Raw genomic sequence first — 25,832 nt, forward strand, 5'->3', positions numbered from 1 at the left:
CCTCCTTTACCATCTCATGTTTTTAACATTTTGGGAACTGTCAGAGCTTGAAGGGATATAGTGTGTGCTGGAGAGAGGAGGTTTTCCCTTTCCGAGCTGGTGTGAAATGTGCCTGGGTGGAGCTTCTCCCCTCAGCCCCGGGGCCCGTGGGCACCCCGGCCTTCCTCAGAAACCACCACCTTCTCTCGCTGCGCTTCAATTAAAAATAACCATGCCTCCCATTGGCACTGAAAAGTGGGGGAAGGAAAAAGGTGGTGGTGGTAATCGCGTTAAAAATACGATGATTTTTAGGGTTCAAGCACCGGCGGCAGCGCCGCGGCCTAACGGTTTCCATGGCGACGGCCCCGCTCTGCGCCTGCGCGGGAGGCGCTGTCCCGGGCCTGTCGCCGGTCAGCGACATGGGACCGACCCACCTCGTGTGTCGGGAAAACCCCTGGCGGCCCGCGGCCCGGGACGGGGTGGGAGGCAGGACGAAACCCTGAAAACAAGCCCCCGGTGAAAGATTAAGGAGAGGAAATAGCATAAAGGGAGCGGGAGGTGGCGTGGGCTGCGGCCTCGTGGAGGTGGCTCAGCCCTCCTCCATGTTGTGGGTGAGGTGAGGCCATGGCCGGGCCCCATCTCTCCACGAGTTCATGATGGGTTGTAGAGGAGAGGTGGAGCAGTCTTGTGGGGCAGCAGGCCATCCTCTGGCAGGCCTCATGTGATGCTTTGTGTGGTAGGGTGATCCTGTGGTGGTTTTAATGGCCAGGAGGGGGCTTTAACATCAGTGCTCCCTTTGCTTCTTCCCTTGGTAAATGGGATGTTGTAGGGGAGCTTCAAGGCTGAGAGAATGGCAGCAGCGCGTCAGGGCAGCGCAGGACGTGGGGAAGGAGACAGCGCTGAAGGAGGGGAGATGGTGTTTTGCTGGGGGGAGTAGCAAGAGGCCAATTAATTTCTCTAGTGCATCAGGCATGGCTGATGAATGCTGCTCCCAAGGAGCAAAGGCAGACGTTTCACATAGGTGGCTGTGTGGCCTGGGACTGGCTTTGGCAGCTGCACAGGCACTGCTGGCCTTCACTCCTCCACACGGTTTGGGGACAGGAGGCTGGGTGGTTCTTGGGAAAGGCCTTCTTCAGAGCTGGGGTTCTCCTTTCAATTATATTCCCCCCCCAAGTCACCAGCATTACAATGGGGAGCAGAAAGGCCAAAAGAAAGGCCTCCAAATATTAATGCCACTCCCCCTCCTACCCCCAAACACATGGGGAAACAATTAGTATTTTCTTTAGAATGGCAGCAGACTGAGGGGACCAACAAGGGTTTCTCTTGCATTAGAAACAGTGATTTTAAAAGGTAAGGACTGCTTCTAAGCAGTATTGGTTTCAAGCAACTTCTTTCTTAAAAAAACAAAATAAAAAAGCTCAGAAAAATCCCCACCCCAAAAGTCCTAGATGAACATTTTTCCTCATTTTCCAACCAGATATTTTTCTCTGGGGAAATAAAAATTTTAACCAGCTCCAGCAAGCCCATCAGGAGGAGGACAAGGGACAATTTTTAACCTTTTTACAAGATGTGGATAGACAATATTGTTGAAGATGGGTAGTCCATATTGTTGTTTATTATCTATAATAAGTAGCATCCAGAAATCGCAGTTAAGGATCAAGCCCTAGTGTGCCAGTCCTTGTACAAACACACAATAAGAGAGTCCCTGCCTTGAAGAGCATACAGTCTAAAAATGGTCCCTTACATGGCATAATTTGGAGGGGAAGGATAGGAATTGGAGACAGAGAAATGAGAAATCAACCTTTTTCCTGACTTCCTCTCATCTTCTAAACAGAAGCCATAAAACTTAAATGCTGAGATGACCATTTCTAGTCCCCATCATTAGCCAGATGTTAGAATTATAGAATGATAGAACCATTTTGGTTGGAAAAGACCTTTAAGGTCTTTGAGTCCCACCATTAACCTAAGTCCACCACTAAACCATGTCCCTCACCACCACGTATAAATATCTTTTAAATACCTCCAGGGATGGTGACCCAACCACTTCCTTGGGCAGCCTGTTCCAATACTCGACAATCTTCTCTGTGAAGAAATTTTTCCCAATATTCAATCTAAACCTCCCCTGGTGCAACTTGAGACCATTTCTTCTTGTCCTGTCACTTGTTACTTGGGGAAAAGAACCTGACACCCACCTCACTACAGCCTCCTTTCAGGTAGTTGTACACAGCTGTAGAGCTTTCTGCCACAAGTGACCATCCTCCACTTGGTATCTCTGGACCCTTGGGTATGTTTGTCTCCACCTTGGTAGGGGGATGTTCCTTCCCCTTTGGGAATGGGATTCTTTTTCTGCTGTAGTTCAGATTTGTTTTTCTTGAAACCAAGACATCGGTTCTGCAGACAAGCTTCTAGTTCACACTGCTGCATTCTCTGCTGACACTCTGCCTTAAAAGGACAGAAGACAATCAATTTATCCAACAGGTTTCATACTAGAAGTCTGGACTTGTGGCACTGGTGGAAGGAGAGCATTTTCCAATCCACAGGACAAAATTATACTCCTGCATGAAGTTTTCAAGTCATTTGAAACAGTACATCTGTCCACAGGGGGTGTCCACAGGTTGCAGCAGAGCCTAAAGGCAGATGTGGCAGATGAGTTCACTCTCCACTTCATCCTGGAAGTTGCAGAGATGCTTGTCTTGTCCAGCAAGATGTGGCACTGACCACATTCATGGTGAAGTTCACCAGCTTGGGATGTGTGGTTTTCTGCTACAGGATCAGCTATGATAGCCAGCACCAGGCACTCTTGGGCCACCAGCAAGGAAACTGGTCATGTCGTAGCTATCTGGCAGAGGTCCTCTGTAGGTGCAGGGGGCATGAAGGTGATTTACTCGTCCTGGGGAAGAGGAGGGAGGGGGTGAGGGAAGGGGGGTGTAGGAAGGGACCAGTGGGGCTCAGCTCCCACTGCTTTGCTGAGTGGGGCCACACACAGCTACTGGATGTCTGTGTCCTGGATTCCCTGCTGACAGCAGGAAAACCTTTTTTTTTTCAAGAAACTGGAGCTTTACAAAGTAATTCCAAAAAATGGTGGATTTTTCTTTCTGTCTTTTCTTAGCTTTCCTTTTTTGAGATACTGTAGAAACTTAAAAACATGATTGAATTTGTGCATGCCTTTATTTATTGAGCTATTTATGATGGGCACAGATTTCCCTAAGCCAAAAAGCCCCCTCCCTCCTCCTTCCCCAGCCTTAGTAATCAGCTTCCTTGTGTTCCAGCCCACGCTAGGCTATTTTCCTCTGTCAAATCCTCCATCATTGGTTAAATTACCTAGGTGTGTGTTGGCTTCATCTTTTTTTGGTGAAATCTTATAATCTTTCAAGTCTGCTTTGCCCAAGTCCCTGTCATCCTCTTAGGACTCTTGTACATCCTGCTTCTCTCCTGGCTGATTCTATCAAAAGGTCTAATTTCGACAAGCTGCTGCTCTCAGGGCTGTACTCCAGTGGCCATGGCCATCATGGGTGTCCATCAAGGCTCCCAAGTGCTCCGAAGCTGCAGTGAATTGCAGATGTGTGGACTCCTTGGCACATGGCTGTGAAATTTTCCCTTCTGCCATCCCTTTCTTAGTTGCTCCCCTTCTACGTTTCGCTGCAGCCTGCATTGCCTGCGCACCTTTTATGCCACCAAACTGCTAATGAGCATATTTTGGCACGACTTGCCACCAGCGTGTCCCCTCCCATGGACATGCTAGCAGCTGCCTTTTGACACGTGAGGACACACTTCACTCAGAGCCTGTCGCGTCAGTCAGTTCTAATCTGGGGTGCTCTTTCTTTTTGGCTCTCCACAGAGATCAGAGGACCCTGTTTAATCCAGCTCCCTGGCGGTGGAGGGTTGAGTCATAGGAGGTTTTTCTGTTGCTACGTCTAATAGCACTTTGCTATCAGGAGCAGAACATCAACCCGCTTGGCTGGGAGTTGGCACTGTCACCCAGCAGCTCTCCTTGTCTGGAAGTTGTTTTGATTCTTTTCTTAGACTTCTCCCTCTCTGTGTCTTTCTCTCTAAAACATTAATTTCCTCTAATTAGAGCCTCCTTAACAATTCTTTTTCCCCCTCTCCTCAGTTAATTTTCTCTAATTAGAACCTCCTTAATAATTCTTTTGCTAAATCAATTTCCTCAGTTAGAACCACCCGCCATAATTTCTTTCCATCCTTTCAAAAGCTGTCGCAGTAGCTAAGCAAATTATGCTTCTGGGTAACCTTTATCTCTTACTTGGTATTTTAAAAGAAGAACTGTAACAGGTTAGACAGGCACAATTTCCCCTTCCAGAGCAATGCTGGTCTGACCCTATTAGGTTATACTTAGCTGAGTGTTGTACTATTGTATACTTAATTAGGCGCTCTAGCTGTTCCTCTGGAACCAAGGTAAGGCTGTATTTATGAATGAATTAAACATGACACTTCATTATTCAGATCAGATTTAACAGTGTCAAAATCCATCTTTAAACCAGATCAAATTGCTCTCTAAGAATATGTAAAACCTCCAGCCCCTGTTAGCTGTCCTGTGAGCCAGCCGTTCCTAACCTTTTCTCTGCAGCCATGCCAGCTTTCTTCTCCTGGCAAGCCTTTTAAGTACTAATTGTTTCTAAAACATGCTGGTTTTAAAAAGATTTTTTTCCGTGTGTGTTTGTAATTTACACAGTAAGTAACTATTAATGGCGCACTGCATTTAACAAACATGCTCTGGGCCACATCAGCAGTTGGTATAAATGGGGAGGCAGCTGATTTATACATTATGGACCTTGGGCCTGAGTTTCCTCTTCTACATGATGCAGTTTCTTCCCAGTTGAGACAGTATTATGCATTTCTGTAGCCCTTTAAGGTGGACAGTAAGGAACTATCTCACTACCTCTGACCTTTGTGAAATCTACCAAGGATGACTTGCTCCATTTCCTGATTAGGGGAAGAAAAAGGGCCAAGTATTGGTGGCAACTGGGAGGAGCCATACAGCTTTAGTGAAGTCTGGTTTTTTTATGTAATTATTAAAAAAAAAAAAAAAAAAAGTAAGGGAATACATTTGGGCTGCTGGAATGCTCTCTCCCCACCAGTGCTAGGTGCAGCACTGGTAGCTGATCATGTTCCCTTTTCTAGTACCACTTTCTCAGCTTAGCACCTACTACCAAGCACAGACCTGATGGTTTCAACGAGCATCGTGAAGGAGAGCACTGCCCTGCTATGGTGTGTGGTACAATACGACCCAGCTCACACAAGACAGGCCAAAGAAAGCTACAACAACAGGCTCATGAGACTACCTCTAGCATAAGGACTTTCTCTGTCTTTGGCCATGCCCAACGTAAGCTGCGTGGCCTGCTCAGATCCTGATCACAAAGCAGAATGTCACCGTGGGCCCTGCAGTCTGCTCCAGTGAGGCAGATGGGCCCTTCAGACTTTTGAAGTGCTTTTCACCACTGTCTGATGACAATCAGCAGCGCCTCAGTGGGTGGGTGCTTTGGGTGCCACTGGGTACAACAAGTGGAGTGACCCACGAGGAATGTTCCACGGATAATTCTGTGGGGAGCTGGTGGAGGCTTGCAGCTACTCCATCCGTGTCAGTGCCACTGTCAGCTTTCTGGGCAGGTTCAAAACATTTTTAGCAAGCCCAGTTACTGTGGGAAAGCTGTACTGCTCCCCTCTTTCACTCTTTTTCACTTCTGACCTTTCCAAGCCCCTAGCACTCCACAAAGTCTGTTCTGGTAGAAGTGGTGCAGAAGTCGTAAGATCTACTTTATTTCCTTTGCAGTCTTAATAACTGCAGAAAACTCCATTTGCCATCACTTCCCATGAATTTTGGAGTAGGACTGGATGGAAAAATGAAAGTTTTTGGTTTTGTTTTTGACAAAATCCCTAATGTTTGAGATGGGAACAGGACATTTGGGGGCGATCTTACAAGGAGTAAAATGCTGGTGGTGCTGGAAGGGGGTTGTTTGGGAAGGGTAGAGTCTCTAAAAAGATATGTTAGAAGGCTAAAAAAAAGCTGTCTGGTTCTTCTCAGAAGAGATGAGAGAGCAGGAAGAGGGAATCATCAGGTTGGATTGTTCAGACCAACAATCGAGTACAATGGAAGAGATGCTGTTCTCTACGCTCCTTGAGAAGCCCATCCTGCTGGTCTCCAGTCCATTCCAGCTGAGGACGAAGAACGGCTAGAGATAGAGATAGGCAATCCAGTAGACGATGTTGAAGAGCAGGAAGGCAGTGGGGAAGAAGACACGAGAGTAGGAGTCCAGGCGGGAGATGTGAATGCGGACTCTCCCCTCCCGCCACATTCCTGTCTGACAGTCCTCAATGCAGCAGAAGAACCTCTCGCATTCTTTTCCTTCCAGGCACGGCGAGCCAGGGTCTTCATCCTCATCCTCCTCTATCTCTGGGGGCCAGTGCATGATGTTGTTGATGTTGATGGTGGTAAAGGATGGCATCACCTGTGCACTGGCAGGTGGCTGAAATGAGGAGGGGTAGGTGGATTAAAGGGAAGGAAAAGGCAAGAAAACATGCTCTAGGCACTGGCAATAGATCAGTTCATAGCATAGGTGCAGTTCAATGGAGAGAGGTTACTGATCATGTCCCATCTCTGCACTTGGTTGTAAATCGCCACCTTGGCACACTGTGGGGACTGGCATGCATGACTCTGAGTTTCCTCCCTGGCACCCTAGGGCATAGCCTTAGTCAGCAAAGATCTAATTGCTCTGATTCCCCATCTCTGCCACTAATAGTCAGTGCAGAAATAGGACCTCTTTGGTTTCAGCTGTGCTAGCCTCCTCTGAGCTCAGCTATCTCTGAAGACACAGCACACAGCCCAGATGTGTCTTCTGGTTGCTGTTAAGTTGCTGGAAAAAAAACTGGTGAAAGGCCGTGTGTGACTCATAACTTCTTGGCCCAGGACAAGAGGTGTATCACGAGCCTCATGGAAGAGCTCTCTGCACCTGTGCTGGGAAATGAAGCTGGCACAGAAGAGAACTGTCTGTCTTCGTTTCAGTTCTGTCCCAATTCAGAGGCCTGTTTCAGCTGATATGTCAGAAGTACCTGCCATTACCTTGGGCAGATCTCAAGGGGATGACGACCGCTCTGGGATCACTATCCCCACACTCAGGAGGCCTTCTGATGGATCAACCACAAAAGAAAGTAGGTTTCTGCATCCCTCTGACCCAAGATACCTCTGTAATCCACAGGGATCACATTGGTACAGGTGGAAGAACCTGGGTATGGATCACCTTGTCTTGAAATGGACATTTACATTTGGTCCTGTGAGTCATCCTAAACTGTAGTGGTCACCTCTCCAGCAATTTTGAAGAGAGCACAGGGTGCCTGGCTCTGAGAGGGACCCCCCTGTTTTAGAGGAGCCTCAGCTGCTTTTTCTGGCTGTGTCTCACCTTTCGGGTGCTCAGACCCAGCACAAAGAATGGTCTGAGGACCTCATGAACACAGTGTGTGTTCACACTAAACCACATCAGGAGTTTCCAATGTAGGCTCAGGAGGGGTATTTCTAAATAGCTTGGGGTTCTAACAGCACCCACCCCTGCTTGCCCCTTTGACCTACCAGCCTGGCTTTCCTGTTGTTGTGTTCAAGTGGTTTCTTGTTTCCCACCAGGTAGTTGAGTGTAGCGTACTCCATGAGAGCTGCAAAGACGAAGATGAAGCACACAGAGACAAAGAGGTCCATGGCTGTGATGTAGGAAACACGAGGAAGGTGCTTGCGGGAGATGGTGCTCAGGGTGGTCATCGTTAGCACAGTCGTGATACCTAAGAAAGAAAGAGCTGATTTTAGTAATGAACAGGACCACTTCTGTCTTCTACGTGCATCCAGTCCCCAAAATATCCCCATTTCCCTCCTCCTGTGCTGTGGGAGAGAAATTGCTCTGGTTGTCTGGTCCCATTTTCCCTCTGCTCAACTGGACCCTGGTCTTGAGGTGCCCTCTGGTAATGCTCTAAGGAAAAAGAGCTATTCAAAACCCAGGTGTCACACAGGCTGTCAACGCAGACTGGGAAAGGAGTGGGGACCTTGGACTCTGCTTAGGGCTGTACACAGGAACAACTGCTTGGATGATGGGAAGAGAGCATGAAGAAAAGACATGCTAAAAAGGAATTATACTGGATGGATGGCTTTGGGCGGGCAGTGGGTGAGTTGGGATTTGGTCAGTGACGTCTGATTGAGTCAGCAATAAGCTGGCAATGTCTCAAGTGGGGGACCTTGTCAAAGGCCTTACAGAAGTCCAGCTAGATGACATCCATAGCTCTTCCACTGTCCACTGATGTAGTCACTCCATCATAGAAAGCCACCAGGTTGGCCAGGCAGGACTTGCCCTTGGTGAAGCTGTGCTGGCTGTGTCGAATCATCTCCCTGTCCTCCATGTGCTTTGGCATAAATTCAAGGAGGATCTGTTCCATGATCTTCCCAGGCATAGAGGTGAAGCTGACAGGCTGTTAGTTCCCAGGATTCTTCTTTCTACTCTTTTTTTGGGATGTGACTTTCCATATATTTGAAATGCCAATGGAATTGGTCCGGTTTACATCTCCCTAATGAAGGCTGATGGGCTTGAAATGTACTGGGGATCATTTGTATTAAGAACAACAGGGGCTGTGGAGAGAATACATTACTCTTGATGTCCTGAGGTCCCTTTCCACAGAGAGCCCCCCCCTTTTCCTCCTGGGGAAAGCTGCCTTTGCTTTTTGAGACAGCCACCACAGTGGTGTCAGCCGTGAAGAACATTTTGCCTCTTGCTGTTCGTTCCTTTCCCAGTCACGGACCGCGGCGCACCCTCACCTCCATTGGAAATGACACCCCACTCCTCCTCCTGCTCTCTCCACGGGCGCCAAAGAAATTGATTTTGATAGGGAGGTGGGGAGAGATGGTCAGAATGGATGGGCTCTGAGTAGCCCCTGCCTGATGCTGATGGCCCCTCTCCTCTCCTCTCCCTCCCCGCAGAGGCCTGCAAGCAGGGGTGGGGATGCTGCCTCCAATTAAAGGGAAGGACAGCGCTGGGAAGCAGAGCTTACTGCAAAATGCAGACACAACCAAAGTGCATTAAAGATTTGTAAAGACCTCTCTAGAGCCTATCAGAGCAGGATTCATTTTTCCTGCCTCAAAGAGCCACTGCAGGTTGCTCTGAAGATCTAAACGATAGGCAGAGCTGTTGCCACGTCCTGGACTCCCACTGTGGTGTGACTGACAGGGAAAGGCTGTACCTACAGGGCTTCCACATCCTGCCAGAGCTTGGGACTCTATGGATAGAGCTGAGCAACTTTGCTCATTACCCTGCAACCTTCATGTCACTGCTCCTGCCCTGAGCCTGTGAAAAGTCATGAGGAAATGCAGAATACATGCATGTTACCAGAGCCCTTTGGCCAGACTGCAATGCCACAGTCACCCCTTCCCTCTCCCATTTCACACATCAGAATACCACACTGTCAACTTGGAAAAGTCTTCCTGTCCAGCCTGCTCTAGGTGAACCTGCTTTCACACAGGGGTTGGACTAGATGGTCTCCAAAGGTCCCTTCCAACCTCTACAACTGTGATTCCGTGAAAAGACCGTGATCAGATCTCAGATCAAGATATGAGCATGTTGTGCTATCCTGAAGTAATGCAGTAGTCCATGCCAACACAGCTGGAGACTTGGTTGAGCTTGAGGATAATGTTACAAACAGAAAGACGGAGGAGTGGACTGTCCTCCAGGAAGCTGAATAATGCCAGAAAATGGCAAAGTGCTTTAGGAGATTTTGTACTCCCCACGCTGCCAGTCTGCCAGCCTTGCAGAGTTCAACAAGCAGCAGACATGCAACAACCTGTCTCTTACCCAGAGATGTCCTGGCTGGTGTAGAGTCTCTCTTGATCCAGAAGGAAACCCAGGAAAGAACAACAGTCAGGATGCAGGGAATGTAGGTCTGAATGGCAAAATAACCCATACGTCTGCTTAGGTCAAAAGAAACTGTCATCACCATGTACTCCCCTAGGAAAAAGCAAAAGACATTGAAATCATAACAGGTGGCTTCCTAAAACACAAAAATAGGCAATGTTTCAGAATTTGGAGTATTTCTGATTTGATTTTCTTGTCGGTTTAAGTGCCTGGCTGGCTGGTTTTGGAGCCGGCTTTGGGGCTGCCTGGATCGTTAGCTTCATGGACAGCTGTGTGACTAGCTGAGTAGGTTTGGTGACTCGCTGGCATTGTGGCTGGCTTGCTGGTTTTGTGGCTAGTGGACTTTGTGGCTACCTGGCTGTCTCCGTAGCTGCCTGACTTGATGGCTTTTTGATTAATTTAAGAGCTGACTTTGTGGTTGCCCAGCTGGCTACATGGCGGGCTGACTGTGTGGCCATCAGGCTGCATTTGTACTGGCCCGAAGCACACTGCAAAGCACACTGCCTGGAGAAGTTTCAGGGAAGAAACTATAGCGAGTATTCATCTTCAGCTGATTGCTGCAAGGGTTTCTTTTCTATGGGAGCTATTTAGCTGTGACAGGCTACGTGGCCTGGCTTGCCAACTAACTACCTGAGCTGTGACAAAGGAGACGTCCTTCAATCACTTTCATCGGGACTCTGGTCCTGCCCCTGGAACAGGCATGCGGTGCCGTACATCCTAATTGCTCATTTGGCAGCTCACAGCTGAGGTTCTTCCTCTTTTTCAGAGGCTCCTAGTGAGTACTGGAAGAAAGCCACTCGACAGCTCTAGGGTTAGGATGGAGCTTGCAAGCAATTACCAAAAAAAGAGAATTACAATCAGACAGCCACCGGTGCATTCAAGACACTTTCAATGCACCACTTCTTCTCCTGTTTCGTGCTGCCTTTCTACCCCGGTTAGAGGCTGGCTGCTGGTGTTGGCAACAGCAGCTTTCTGCAGAGTGGGAAAAACACTACCCTGAACTTGCTGCTTCCCAAGGCTTAAAAATATGAGCTCACAAATTTGACCCCACCTGCAGGAACCCAAAGAGGCTTTCCTCAGTTGTCTGTGGGAAGGAAAGGGGATGTGAGCTATTAGGAAGAGGAGCTGAAGGGCCTCCAGTCCCTGGTTTCTTCACACATGCTCCTGTCTCTTAAAGCTCATCAGCTCCACACAACTTTACAGAAGGAAAGATTGAGACCTGCAAGTTTTGATTTGCACCCCACAGTTCACAGATGTCAGCCGTTCTGGCCTACCCCTGCTTCATCTTCCCCTCTCACCTTCATCTCCATCACTTCTGCTCCCTCTAGCAAAGGTCCATCCTTTCATTCTTATGTTTCTCTAACTGTGCTGTTGTGGCCTTCCTTCCCCACCACTGTGGAGCTGTCTGATGACTCCTTTGCCTCCCATGAGATCTCCAACACACTGGCGTTTCTGTGGGATGTCTCCCTTTGCCTCACCTGCCCCGGTCCTGAGAACTTCCGAGGTGTTCCTCAGCCCTGTGAAGTCAAACTGGTAGAGTCTCCAGGTGCGCTGGTCAGAGACCTCAATGGAGTAGCGTCTCCAGCGATAGACAATCTCTTCACGTGGGTAGCCATCTGGGAAAAGGGGCAAGGACATCAGTGAAAGGAGTTATGTCGTGTGCCTCCACCTCATTCACCACCCTGACTGCAAAAGCACTGGCATCTCACTCCAGCTGTTTTGTGGACGTGAAGCTTTCAGGCAGGTATTTCTGATGCCTTGTGTCTAGATTCCCTTAGGCATCTCCACATGCAATGGGAGCAGGGACAGCATCTCCCCTTGCGAGCCGCTTCAAATCCTAGGATGGGAAAAGCAATGCTAGAAATGGAGCCTTTCTAAGGTCTGCACTGGTGGGAGTGGGCTGGTGTAAGAGGACTTCCCCCAGCTGGGGCACCATGTGGCCTTCACCACTCTTCATGACTACCTTCCCAGGCACAAGTACACCAGGAACACAAAGCTGCCAAAGAGGGAGCCAGCATGGCCGTGGCTGCTCTGACTGTCTCTGTACCTCTCGCCCTGGGAGCTGATCTATGCACGGAAAAGAAGGGGTGCATTCTTCATGGAGAAGAAGAACAGGCTGGAGCACCACTTCTCCTGGCTCTGGCTCTCTTGACAAAGAAACAAGCCTACTGTGAAGCAGGGACCTCGACACCTACGAGAGAGTTCCTCAGAGGAGGGAAGGAGCAAGAGCTTGGCAGCTAACTGAAAGTGTGTTTCTAATTATCAAGCATGTATGGCATGTACTGTTAATTAGCAAAAAACGAGGGATGGTGGAAGATGAGGGGATGGTCTCTCCTCAGCATGCTGCCTCCCTCTGAAGCACCTCAGAACCATGTGAGCTGCACCTCTTCAGTGGCAGGGGAAGCAGGAGAGGCAAACCCAAGCTCAGATGACTAAATCAGATTTCCAACCAACGCATGAGGAGAGGAATCTCATGGTGCAGAAAGGCTCCCTGCAAAATTACCCGTGGAGATGTGCCAACATCAGCAGCCCTGATTAGCAGACTGAGAGGGGAGGTCTGATTAGCAGACTGAGAGGGGAGGTCTGAGTACCCCTCCTTTGTGATGGTCTTGGGTGCAGAAAGTGGACCTGTCTTTGGGCTGAGGTCTGAAAAGCCAAGGTGCCCCATCGGAGAGCAGGAGAAGGGGGAAGATGCAAAGCAGGATGGGCACCATTTGCCTGACAGCTGAAGGGATATATTCTGTCTAGTTGGTCAGAGTGACCAAAAGGTCAGTGAAATAGCCCTCTCCAACCATCCACCCAAATTAAGGAGAGACTCAGAGGTGCTGTGAATCTGTCCCTGAAGACCTCTGGTAGCCCAGGAGTGGAAAGATGCTTCAGGTGCATGACAGATAATGGCCCAGGAAGAGAGCTGTAAAGATTAGGTCAAAAATGTAGCTAAAAGGGAGGATGGTCACCCCAGAAAAAATTTAGTCACCTGGGGTTTCTCTATTTGCCATCTAAAACTATTTTACAAAAATGTATACTCACAACTGGAAAAAACCAAAGGGCAGGAGTGAGTGTCCATTGGGAAATTCTGCAGCTGCAGCAGACATTCGGCCTCGATTGTCAGCCTGAGAGGGGAAGAGAGCGAGAGGGAGACTGAGATTTTGTGTTGGTGAAGGTGGTTTGATGCCAACACCAGAATGTGACAGAGGGAATCTCGCTTCCTTGAGAGAGAAACACTAATTTGTTGAAGATCAGTCTGTTTGCAGAAACATTTCAAAGCAGCAGCAAAACAAAACATATGTTTGGATATTTTCAAAGTGAGGAAAACCATCTAATTTTCACATTCAAAAAGCCTTTTTGTTTAGTGAGCTTTTCAGATTCATTTATCGGAGTGAGAATTTATGGGAACAAAAGACGTGTCTTTGTTATCAGAATGAAATAGCTGAACTGACCAACACAAACATTGAAAGGATTTTGGTTTAGGAAACCATTTGTAGTTTTGACTTTTTTCTAGGTATGATGCGGAAAAACAGTTTGATTTTTTTTGGAAGCCTTCATCCCGGGAAGAGAAAGCTCATTCTGCAACCAGTACTGCATGTGTACTCCCATCAGCACGGGGAGACATCTCCACTACTCTGCCCCAGGGCACCTGGAAACCTCCTCTACTTTCACCAGCTCCTTGTTCCCTCACCTCAGCAGCCAGCTACAGTGCCTGCTGGATGTACCTGAGCGTGTAGAGGACTTTTCCGTCATTCCAGATGCGGAGGAGCTGATTAGGAGTGGTTATCCAGTGGGAATCGGCCCTCTTGGAGTTCCTAAAAAAGGTATCTGGGATCCAGATGCGGCTCACCATGTTGGTGTTCAGCGTGAGGGCCTTCAAGGTGCTGTTGAAACGAAGACGCCTGTCATACCACGTCTGAGCAAAGAAGATATCAATGGTGTATTCCTGTGAAAGAGAGGGAAGAACATGTCTTTCTGAGACCGATTCAGGCAAAGCAGAGCCCTGTCCTCTCGTCTGTAGGCCACCATTTTGGAGTCACAGCCAGAACATTTTAAGTCTGGGAGCAGGTGTTGGTGACCAATCTGTAGGCCACCATTTTGGAGTCACAGCGAGGAAACTTTCTTTTTAAGTCTGGGAGCAGGTGTTGGTGACCACTGACACCTTTCTAAGTGCATCTTTAGCTCAGAGTGAGGACATCCATGGCACACTTAGCAAAAGCCAAAGACTGTGTGTTGACTGGTGGGATGAGGCATAGCACAATTGGTCTCACCTATGCCTGGAAAACCAAGACCATATAAACACAGGCTTGGACCTCCTCTTGATTGACAACACAAGCTAGATAGTCCTTTTAAGCGCAGGCACGAAGGGGCAGTGTGGACGTTGGCTGAATCCAGCTCTAAGTTCAGCTACACCTTTCAAGCCCAGGCAAGGAAAGCTACTCACCACCTTACCAGAGAAGGCAGGTAGACAGCTCTTTCTGTCATTTATTGGATACAGCCCAGCAGTGCTCCATACACACCTACACTGTAAATGGTTTATATGAAAAACCAGGGCACTACAGGTTCCTGGGCAGATACCCCTTGCTGAAGACTAGAAAAGAAAGCTGAGGCTGGAGCTGTTTTGGACTCAGCTCTTGGTGTAACCAGTTCAAAATCTTGAGTCTTTTGCAAACAGAAAACAGAGTTTCCACCATAATGAGGACCTTTGGTTTTGGTGAGAGACAGGGTGTCCTAGCTCACCCATAACTAGCGTTTCTAGGTGGCAACTCCTGTCTGGATTGGGCCGTCAGTAGCCCACATCATTAGCCCACTGTTCTGCTGCTTGCTGCTGCAAGCTAATTTGCTCCTTACCCTCTTTTTCAGCCTGCCTGAGAAGGTGCTAATTAGTGCCATGTAGGAGCACGTCTGGCATTCACTGGCTGTCTGAACCAGACCCCAAATCCAGTTCCACCAACCCCTACTAAAGGCTGTCACCTGCTCCTGACAGCACCTCTCTGACTTGGACTTTGCTCCCTTTCTCTCCTGTTAAATCCCCGTGACCACAGAGGGATTGTCTCCCCTCTCTCCTCTGGGTGGAGACTAACAATGTCTGACTTTGCCATCTCTCCCTCCCATTCTCCTCCTCCCTCTATTGATTTATCTCAGTGGAATTTTTATGACTGCAGCACATCCTCCCTCTGCTGCCCTCGCTGCTGGCTCGGAGCTCGCTTCCCCAAACCACACCGTTAAAACAGACACCGTGCTCTCCGTGTTGGTCCCTTTCACTCCTGTTAAATCCCCGTGACCACGAAGGGATCGTCTCCCCTCTCTCCTCTGGGTGGAGACGAACGATGTCTGACTTTGCCATCTCTCCCTCCCATTCTCCTCCTCCCTCTATTGATTTATCTCGGTGGAATTTTTATGACTGCAGCACATCCTCCCTCTGCTGCCCTCGCTGCTGGCTCGGAGCTCGCTTCCCCAAACCACACCGTTAAAACAGACACCGTGCTCTCCGTGTGCTCCCTTGGACAGCGTGTCCTGCCTGGGGGAGGCAGAGCAGGGCAGCGCACGACTCCCCGCTTCATTCTCCTCGCCCTCACTCCACTGTCAGCCAACTGGTGATGACTGATTGGTACCCAAAAACGTCCCTTGCACGGAAATGAGATCATGAGAAAAGAGCATCAGGCGGCCGAGTCACTCTCTGGGCTGATCCTTCACCCTGGTCAGACACAGGGATGAGCGAAGGTGACGGGGATGAGGTCCTAACATAGCTCTAAACGGGGACAGATGCAGCATGTCCAAAGTGATGGTGGTGCCTCCACAGTTCCTTCAAAACAGACATGAGGAGACACAGAGCCAGGACAGCAGCAGCCCTCAAAGTCAAGCGTACAAGCATGTCCACTGCCCAAAGCCAGGAGGTGGGGAGAGCCTATTCCAGCATCTGAGTGCTCTGGATCACACTGAGTACTGCTTGGAAGTAAGGTATGTGGTGATGAAGGCATGGATCAGGTTGTGAAACAGTGAAATAGAGCCCACAGGCAGGGAAAGACACGTTGGCCCAGCAGGGACAAGATGGAGTAATGGCAGCCCAAGGAAATGTCACTGATGGGAAGGGCTGACTTTATTCTGCTTGGGGCCATTTTCTTTTCCTTCGTGCTGTCAGGGCCAAAATAACACAATATTAGAATCATAGAATCATAGAATCATAGAATTGCCCAGGCCAGAAGGGACCTCCAAGGGTCATCTAGTCCGACCTCCCCACAGTCAGCAGGGACACCCCCAACTAGACCAGGTTGCCCAGGGCCTCGTCGAGCCTCACCTTGAATATCACAGGCAGGGAAAGACACGTTGGCCCAGCAGGGACAAGATGGAGTAATGGCAGCCCAAGGAAATGTCACTGATGGGAAGGGCTGACTTTATTCTACTTGGGGCCATTTTCTTTTCCTTCGTGCTGTTGGGGCCAAAATAACACAATATTGACATATTCTCCCCAACCCCTGCAAGCCCTGTTGGAGCCACTATGAGCTTACATTGCTCCTCCTCAGCAATATCTCTGGTGTAGGAGAAAGCAACTAAAAATGCAATGTTAAGTCTGTGTTATTGAGCTCCATATTCTCCCCAACCCCTGCAAGCCTTGTTAGAGCCACTATGAGCTTACATTGCTCCTCCTCAGCAATATCTCTGGTGTAGGAGAAAGCAACTAAAAATGCAATGTTAAGTCTGTGTTAGATGCCACAATCAGTTTCACCTCCTCACTGGAGTCCCTTGTGAGATCTGGCTTCTGGGCTGGCTGCTCAGGTCAAATGTCCTGCTGTAAAGTTCAGCATTCGGGTCTGGGATAACCAATGCTAACATTTTGGGAGAGCGGAAGGTCAGCTATCCCAGGGGTTTAGTATTTGTTGTCAAGCCCAGATTTTCAGAAGGAATAAAGCACTAAAGAGCTCCTGCTGTGCCATTCATAGCTGGCCTTTGCAAAAGGTGTAGTGCACAAGTCATTGGGCTCTTCTGAAAAATCTGAGCTGTTATTGTCACCATCCTGTGGTTTGATCTAATTTCAGTGGCTATTATAAGCACAGCTATTCAGGAGGAAGAACTTATTAGCTGAGCTGGCTCCTTTGCCTCTAGGTGGGAAATGTTGGCATTTACAAATGTGTTTTCATTGAGAATTATCTGAGGCAAGATTTATACAAAAATGACCTGGCCTTTGCGAGCACTTTTACCTTCCCAATTCTCTCCCCCATCTCATTTTGGGGGTGGGGGGGGAGTGAGTGAGTGGTTTTGGGGGATTTAGTTGCCAGCTGGGGTTGAACCAGGACAACTCCTGAAGACTTTAGCACTGGTTCCTACCAGGTGCTCTTTGCACTGATGCTGAGGAACCTTGCATGACTCTACATTGATCAAACCCTTCTCTGAGCATTAATCAGATCCCACTTAGCTGTAGGCTCAAGGTGATTAAAGTAGAAGGTGTTTGACCATGGGTTCCCTACAGTCACTGGGGCAGGCACTTCTGGAGGGAGATCCCACTATGAAGCAGTCCAGGTTGTCTTCTGGAAATGCCTCGCTCTTGTACCAACCTTAGAAGAATCCAGGCTGCTCAAGGCTGAATAGCTGAAGTTTGGCAGGATGAGTTCAGCCCCTAAAATTTATGGCAACGCTATTTCTTGAACTCCTGCACCCCTATAGTTTCTCTCTGCCACTGATACATTCTCAAGCATCAGAAAGAGACTTCTCTACACCTCAGTTTCCCCATGTGGAAAAAGGTTATTGTAAAATACGCCTCCAACATTACTGTACCATCTGCTGCGCAGCACATGGAGGTTGTTAACTCCTCTGTAAAAGCACGGGCTTTTTTAGTGTTTTCAACAGAAGGAGCTGGCGAAAGAAGAGGAATCGCTCTAAGAGTTGGGTCGCGCCATTTGGATCACACATGAGGCAGCTCACACACGTTGGCACGCCTGCGGTATCGCATCCAACGTCAGTCATAAAATAATACATCAAACTACCCGTAAGGCAAACACTGAAAACTGCCTACCCTAAATACTACCACGTGAGTCGATGCAACGCTGAGGAGCGTCCTGCAGCATCGCCGCTCCTGGCCGTGTGGGCTCATGGCCAGCTCGGCCCTTCAGCGTGTCCCTGGTGGCCCTTGGCCACTGTCATCACCTGGCAGTGCCACACGTCACTGATCAGTCCTCCTTTTCCTCATGTGGGCAAGAACAGATGCTGGTGGAAACCCAGTTCCAGAAAATGGTAACATCTGAAAACGTTTAATGGAAAAAAATACCTGTCCTGTAGAAGAGCACTTGTGGGAAATAAAGGGATGCGAAGTTGACAAGAATATTTCATCTTGGAAGAAAAACAATAAAACAACAACAAAAGGATTTTACTGCACTCTCAAACCCTTTCATTTTTAAAAACAGAGTTTAAGTGAAAAGCTATGGAATCTACATGTGAAAAATAATTTTAAAGAAAACCCCAAAATTTTCAATCCAAAAGAAAATAGACAGGTTCAGAAATCAGCCCGTCCCCAGCACAAGAGAGATGGAAACCGGCCAGTGTTCTCATTGTGTGCAGCCCTAAGCCCTGCTCCTTGGGTCATCCCAGCTCCAGCCACTCTGTCCTAACCTTCATGGCCCTGGAGCACCTCCCTGCTCCCCGTCCCGATGTCCCGATACAGCAAGGACATCCAGCCTGGCCTCAGTTAACTCCTCCCTGCGCCTCCTCTCTCACCTCTGTGAGTGTGTGCACACACATGGCAAATCAGCCCGTATTTCCAGTTGGATTTGGCCCCAGAAACTCTACTCTAGACAGAGTTCAGAGCAGATATGAGTTAGGGCCACCCAACTTCAGATTAACAACCTAAACTCACAGGGTTAGGACGACACAACTCGAAATTAGCAGTTTGTATTTTCAGGTTACCTTCTACACCAAATAAACACAGCTCTGCAACTGCCAGATGATCCTTTTCAAACGGCTCAAAGGAAGTTTGTGTGCACAGTTCAGCTGACCCCTCTCAAGGGTGCAATTAGTGGGACACAGAGGAGGAGAGGAACCCCATGTTTCCTCTGTATCCATCTACGAGCTGCTTTCTCTGTGTTCTTTAAGAGCTTTCTGCTCTTGCCAGAAAGAAAACCAAAGCCATGAGATGAAGATGTCTTTGTAAATTAGGATAAAATTAAGGATCTAAAGGTGGTTTTTGCAACTTCACTTGTATTTAACAGCAACAAGAAAACCTCTAAACAGAGGAGACAGAGACTTGGAATCAGGTTCCTCCATTTTCCTCTGCTGGACAGATAGCTTGGAAAAATCTTAAATAACAGTGAGGCTGAGAAATTAATATCCTACCCAGTCTCATTCTAGCTTTTATGGTTCTGATATCTCTCTTTATTCACAGAGCCCCCTTCCCTCTGTGCTTCCAAGCAAATCCCTCGCTGCGGTACAGTAAAGTAGGGCTGCTTTTCTGGGAGGCACGGCCAGCGTTTCAGGTGGGCTGACATGAATCTGCTGGGTCCCTGCTGTCAGTCACAGAGCTAAGCAAAGCAAGTGTTACAGGCAAACTCTTTGAGGTGCTGCAATCCAGGAGAACCTCCAGAGTTGTTGGAGGAGACCCAGGAATAGGGTGTATTACTTTCAAGGGCTGGTAGGTCGCTCTGTGAGGCTCGAGGCAAGGCAGGGTGTCTCTCCTCCAGTCTCCCTCTTCTGCAAAACAGGGCTCAGCCCAAGCATCCCCCCTTCAGACAGAAGGGCCTTCAGCAACTCCACACCCCCACAGCCCTGCACAGGTGAGGATTTTCCTCTCCGTGACATCCCACACATCCCTCCCGGCCCGCAAACCTCTCTGACAAACCCTGGGCTGCTCCCAGGAGCCGGCTCCACGTCCCAGGGAACACGCTCAGTAACAGCAAAAAGTCCAGACGCGCTCTCCACACTCAGATAACTAAGTAAAATAGCCTTATTTTAGAATAATCTTCAAATCTGAGGCAGAACTTCTTGTCCCCACAGCCTGCGGGCAGGAACGTGCTTCTAACATGACTTGTGCCAGCGCTCTCCAAAGGCAGCGAGCAGAGAGGACAATGACTATCAGCATATGCTAATGCCTGACTCTGACCACTCCAGAGGGAGGTTGGGCCACATCAGGCTTCTCTCACTTCTCCCATTAGTATGGTGAGACACCTCGCTCGTGGATGTCTCCGTGTCCCTCCTCTGGGTGAGTTTTGTCTCCCCAACACAAAGAGTAAAAGAATGAGGATGTACATTTCATTTGTTTCCAAGGTCCTCCTCTCTCCAAATCAGACCCCAGAGAGCCTTCTGGACATGAGGTGGGAGTGACTAGGGGAGCCAGCAAGGACAAAAGGAGCACAGCTCTGATGATCTGTGTTTTCAAGGTGACACACTGAACTTCCCATCTGTTTCACTTCTGCAGCAACACCGGCAGCGCTGTCCTTGTCTGAATGTCTTTCGCCTCTGCCCAGGGAATCTCAGTTGAGACAGCTTTCTTTTTATAATACAAACTCGCTGTTAAAAACCATCACCATGTTCTGTGCTCGTGCCAGGAGCCTTCAAACAAGGCACGCTGTGCATGCCGCTCCGTCGATCGCAAACTCCCCAGTTGTGGCTTGCTCACCCTCGGAGTTTCTGCAGAAGGGAACTGGACAGGGCTTTCGAAACCAAGTGCTGGCTTCTGAGATCTCCACCTGCCTGTTACCACACAGCTCTGCCTGCTCCTGCTCCCAGGCACGTCCAAGCAGGGACATCTAAAAGGCAGGCAGGCTTTTATACTCATGAGAGCCAACCGCCCCAGACTGTTTCTTTCCCCCAAAACCCTTTCTTCTGAGCTGCTCCCTTCTACCATCTCTTCTGTCTCTCAGTGATGTCACCTACTCACATGCAACCCCAAAACAGCTGCTGATTGCCACGGTGCCTGTTCTTTTCATAGGAATGTAGCCTGGCACACGGAGTCTCCCCCTGTGAGCCGCGGGGACACGTGACCCAGAGGTGTGTATTTTAGCATCTGATTAACAGTCATTACCCAAAGGATCAAGGAAAGTCCTTGAGTCGAGACATGACATCAGCCAGGCTCTGGTTTATAGAAGCACAGTCTGTCTGCACTGTCCCTGACGAGGTTATTACTGAAAAGGCAGAGGCACGGACACGGGATGCTATATGCAGATGGGGCAGAATTAATTAAAGGGGAAGACAGTGAGCACTTCAGTGAAGGATTACGCAAAACACTTCAGGGAAGGAGCTGCCTCTTTTAGTTTGTTTTTTTCACCACTCTCAGGGTAGGACATGGCCTGGGTGGAAAGTCATGTGTAAGCACCTTCTGATGCAAACAAGGGTGCAGCCCAGTTACCATGATGGTAACACCTGGGCTGCCTGCAGAGCAAAACCACACTTGTCCAAAGTCTTGTTCGCCTGTCAAACCTTACTGCTAAATGTTTAAATGCTCCCCGTGATGTTGGGCTTGAAGCAACTTTGTGCTGGAAGGAGAAAGCAGGTGGGGGAAGAGAAGAGGCGAGGGCAGAAGCACACAGGATAACTGGAAGAGAATACTTAGCACTTCGGGCAGGTGCTCTTGTTTATTTGTCCTTTAAGCTCATGGGGTGTTTGACGAGACAAAAAGAAATTTCCTTTGAAAGGGCTAGAAGACAAACCTTCTCACTGCATACAATTAACTCCCCAAGACTGCTCCTCTAGGACAGCTTGACAAGATTCAGATGAGAAGCTGGAATTTCTTTAATTGCGCTTCCTATTCCCATGCCACCCACTGCGATTAAAATGAAACACTGGGATGGGCAGTCTAATACAGCCCAGGACTGGGGGAGCAGCTGTTGCAGCTCCCCTGTACCAGGCAAAGGGAGGTAGGAGGTCCCATGGATCCCCCAAGGTGTCCAGTCCTAAACATTCCTGGGGAGGGGTCTCTGGCATGGTCAGCTTGTCCCCAGGGAGACATCTGCAAGTCTATCGTTGCCTGGGAACCTGATCTGCTCCTCCAGCTCTGATGTGTTCCTCACCCCACCTCTCTGTCCTTACAAAACTCACTGCTGGATTCCCTCAAGGCTGCCTGCAGGATCCTGCTCCGTTCAGGATGGAGGGGCTGGAAGGAGAGCAGTATCCTGTTGTGGCAGCAGGGAAATGGCCCTCAGGTGAAGCGAAGGAAGGCAGGAAAGTCCTCCAAACATTAAATGACATGAATGTCTTCAACTGTCAGAGGCATGTGGCTGTGTGGTTTTGAAATATTAGAGCAAGCATCCTCCTAAGCTTAGGACTTGCCAGCTGGGCCTCTCTCCCTGCCTCCAATCCGGTACCATCCATTGTACAAAAATGCCTGTGCTGGCCAGGAGGAAAACCACCGTTTGCCTGAATAAATCCCTTTCTAATCCTCATCCTCAAGGAAAAAAGCGCATTCAAAAAAATCTGAGAAAGTTCTGCTTGCACAAAAGGGGAGGGGTTTGTGTCCTCCGCAGAAATCCCCACTCCTGACACTGTTCTCTAGTGGCCCCAGCTGAAGGAGGAGGTGGGGACAGTGTACTCTGTTCCACTGACTCTTTCAAGGAACCCCGTTTCATGTTGTCTCTCGTGTCCCCTCGCTGTGCTTGCCAGCTTTCTGTTCCTGCCCTGCCAGTTTCTTGATTTAGCTCTGTTTTGTTTTTCCTTTCACAGTTCTTCTTTTCAAGTCACCACAAAATCACAGCCCAGCCCTAGTGAGATTTCGAGGGAGCACCAGGCTGAGGAAAGCAGCTGGGAGAAATGAATCAGGTTACAGAGAAAGAACAATTTCTCCCATTGGGTATTCAAAGGGAAGCGGGACTGCAGCTACAGAAGGGACACCAGGCCAGCTGATTCTCCTTTCCAGGCATATGTCCACACTTCAGGCCAAGTGTGGTGGTCATTTGGAAGCCAGGACACCAGCCACCAGGCAAGCAGGACCTGCAGAGCTCTGCTGCTCTGGGCTGCTTACTTCCCGTGGCACCTGGTGCCTGCAAAAGACTCTCATCTGGTCTGGTATTCCCAGTCCTGTTTTTCCAGCTCCCAACTGTTTTGTAGAGACTCAGCCTACTGCAGGTGCCTCCTTTAAATCTCCACCACTCTACCTTCCTCAGCCCCCCTAGATGGCTTGAGGACATGGTTGGGAAGTAGTGTGAAAGATGAAGGCTCAGGGTTTCTATGAAGAGGGGTAAGGAATACACTGGTAGAGCTTGTATACCCTGGAATCATACATACACAGAAACCAAACAATTTTGTCTCTTGAGCTTAGTCCAAAGTTCCTGGGAGCTGGACAGCCCATTCTCTGCTGCTCCTTACCAAATCCCAGCACTTGGACCTGCCTTTGGCTGTGTGTGACAGCAGCAACACCGAGGTATTTTCATCTCCCCTCTCGCTGATATAGCGAGAGAGGACCAGAGTCTTTGCCTTCAGCTTTTCTTTTCAAGGAGCAGATGAAAAGAAGATCAGCCAGTTATCATCTTAACTTCACCCTCCTACCTCCCTGCGCCTGGAAGAACAGCCAGCCTAACTCCCACAAATTCTTCCCACTTCTCCAGCTCGCTGCGCCGCTTCCCCTCCCTGTCCTCGCTACGCTGCCAGGGTGGCTTTGGGTGTCTGTGGAGGAGAATGACAGAGCGAGGGACACAGACCTGGCGTGGGGGATGTAACAGGGACACTGGCAAAGCCGGAGGGCGAGAGAAGCAGATCAGGGGGGATGTGCCAGAAACAAGGCTCCCAACGTTTGCCAAGTGCCTGCTCTGACCTTCCCTGTTCCCCAGCCACAGGGAGACAAGGTGTTCCCCCACCCACGCTCCTCAGGGTTTTGGTTCACACTTGCCATGTGCATCTGCCCGCAGGTGAGCCATTACCACCACCCACACTTCTCCTGTTGCACAAAGCTGATCAGATGGTGAGAGCCAGTCCCAGCCAACTGCAGGTCAGAGAACAACCACAGAAACCCTCACAGCAAAGCCCTCTGGACACGAAGATGGACCAGCAACGCTTACGGTAGGGTCTCCAGCTACCATCAGCTCTGTGATACCAGCACACTCCAAGCCCAAAACCCCTGACCAGACTTATTCCCCCATGCACAGTGCCCCATGCAGCCAGCACGATTCCTGGGGGGCTTTCAGGAGCCTCAGGAACTGGTTGGGGATGGTCTCAGCAGAACTGGTGTGAAACAGCTACAGCAAACCCACAGCGGGGAAGGACGAGCTGCCGCCAACCAGCGTGAGGCATCATGGCAGATGACTGTGAAGATCTACCTGTCCACCCACTTGCTGACCCCAAGACATATCTCCTACCAGCACCAAAGACACCAAGCTGAAGACACAAAGGAGATGCCAGGGGTCGGAGGGAGCAGAAGGGCTGTCTCATCCCGGCCAACCCCGGTGCCACGGGGAGGCTCAGGCTGGCAGTATCACTGCTCCACTGCTGCTCGCTTGCAATTTGTATCATGGGCAATTAAACCCTTCCTGCGCGCGGAGATGGGCTGTAATAGCCTGAATGTTCAGCTTTTAACATCGAGGCATGAAGAGGTCCTTGAAACATATTGCCTCTGGTCACCCACAACCACTGAATTCTGAGAAATGGTCTCCATTTCATAACGTGTTTATAGCAGGCAGATTTCACATCAGCCTTTTAGGGGAGATGCTTCATCTGGGGATGCAGGAAGCAAACAGAACCGATTTCTACTGAAAAAATGAAGTTTTGATGAAAATAAATTAGAAGTGTCAAAACCTAAAATGAATTACCTCACCCTCATCATTTAATTCAGCAGCTTTTTTTTTTCTTCAGCAAGCTAACAGAATACTTTGCTTTACCCTTATCAATTTGATTCACTTCATTTGGACTTTTATTTTCAAATAGTCATTTTTATGCTTTACTTATAGGACAGAATTTATCACCATATGAAAAGCAAGTCAAAGAAATCTGATGATTGTAAACATAAATCTTTTGATTGTCCCTAAACCCTCAGAAATGCTTAAGAGTTTTGGTTGTTTGTCCCAAGGGGGAGGTGACAATGAGATGCCCTCCCCTGTGGTGCTGGCTCTTCACCCCAGACCAGAAACCCTGGCCCCTGACCAGCTCTTTGGCTTGGCTCTCACGCACCTGAAATATCCAGACCTCTCCTGTGGAGAGATCCAAAGCCTTCAGTTCAGATAAATCAACTCTGCCTTAAAAATAATTCAGCCCGTCAAGTGACAAGTATCGGTACAGCTCAGAGCCTATATCTTTCAAATTTGACACAGTAGTGCTTTCCCTTTGACTTGGAAGAATCAATTTAATGAGGTTCAGAGCACGGATCAGCACCGGAATCAAACACATGCTTCCCGGGCTGTCCAGGCACACGCGTCTCTGTATGAAGAAGAGGGAACTGCAGAGCAACTCCATCAGCATGTGATGGAGATGGCTGCATCTCTGCTTTGCTTCTCAAGATGCAGCTCTGAGCCTGAGCCCACATCTCCCAGGCACGTCCCCACCAGCCTGTGATGGGCAAGGTGGCTTTCCACCACCTGCAGCTACATCCACGCCTCTGCATCATGGCAAAACCTCTTTAATGCCCTGACAGAGGGCAAAGCTCCTACCAAACTGAGAGATAGCTGCTACCTGCCAGGACAGGGGACATCTCTCCAGCCTGGTCCAGGCCACAGTAAGAAGAATCTCCTGGTCGCTGGGAAACCATCATCATGGTCTTTTAACAAGCAGAATAGTGGCAGAGACCTCTGGAAAGTGAGACCAGGAGCAGCTGTGGGGGTCCTGAGCTGCATTAGAAAAGTTTTCTGTGAGTAAGGGTGACGAATTATGAGCTACAATGCTCTCAGGTGGGGCACGATGAGCACAATGGCTACTCGGGAAGTGCCTACAGTAACCATCCTTCCCGGGCTGCCTGCAAGGGTTCAGGGCAAAAAAAAACCCTTCACATTCAGCCAGGCTGAAGAAATGTGAGCTTTCTCCAAAGGCTGGCACTAGATGAATACAGGATTGAGCCATTCCTGCCAGCAG

At 49.1% G+C, this 25,832-nt stretch overlaps 1 protein-coding gene across 1 annotated transcript in view; it reads right to left on the reverse strand.

Moving 5' to 3' along the window:
- Positions 1-1,574: 1,574 nt before the first annotated feature.
- Positions 1,575-25,832, reverse strand: part of GABRE (gamma-aminobutyric acid (GABA) A receptor, epsilon) — a 71,650-nt gene continuing 47,392 nt past the window's right edge. Inside the window, exons 5-10 of the mRNA XM_014954908.1 lie at positions 13,586-13,806; positions 12,903-12,985; positions 11,351-11,488; positions 9,813-9,965; positions 7,559-7,761; positions 1,575-6,461 (exon numbers count right to left, since the gene is read on the reverse strand). Coding sequence (XP_014810394.1) covers positions 6,168-6,461; positions 7,559-7,761; positions 9,813-9,965; positions 11,351-11,488; positions 12,903-12,985; positions 13,586-13,806 — 1,092 coding nt within the window. The 3' untranslated portion in view covers positions 1,575-6,167. The remainder of the gene's footprint in view (positions 6,462-7,558; positions 7,762-9,812; positions 9,966-11,350; positions 11,489-12,902; positions 12,986-13,585; positions 13,807-25,832) is intronic.

Source organism: Calidris pugnax, unplaced genomic scaffold, assembly GCF_001431845.1.
Source record: "Calidris pugnax isolate Ruff unplaced genomic scaffold, ASM143184v1 scaffold38, whole genome shotgun sequence".
Taxonomy (NCBI): domain Eukaryota; kingdom Metazoa; phylum Chordata; class Aves; order Charadriiformes; family Scolopacidae; genus Calidris; species Calidris pugnax.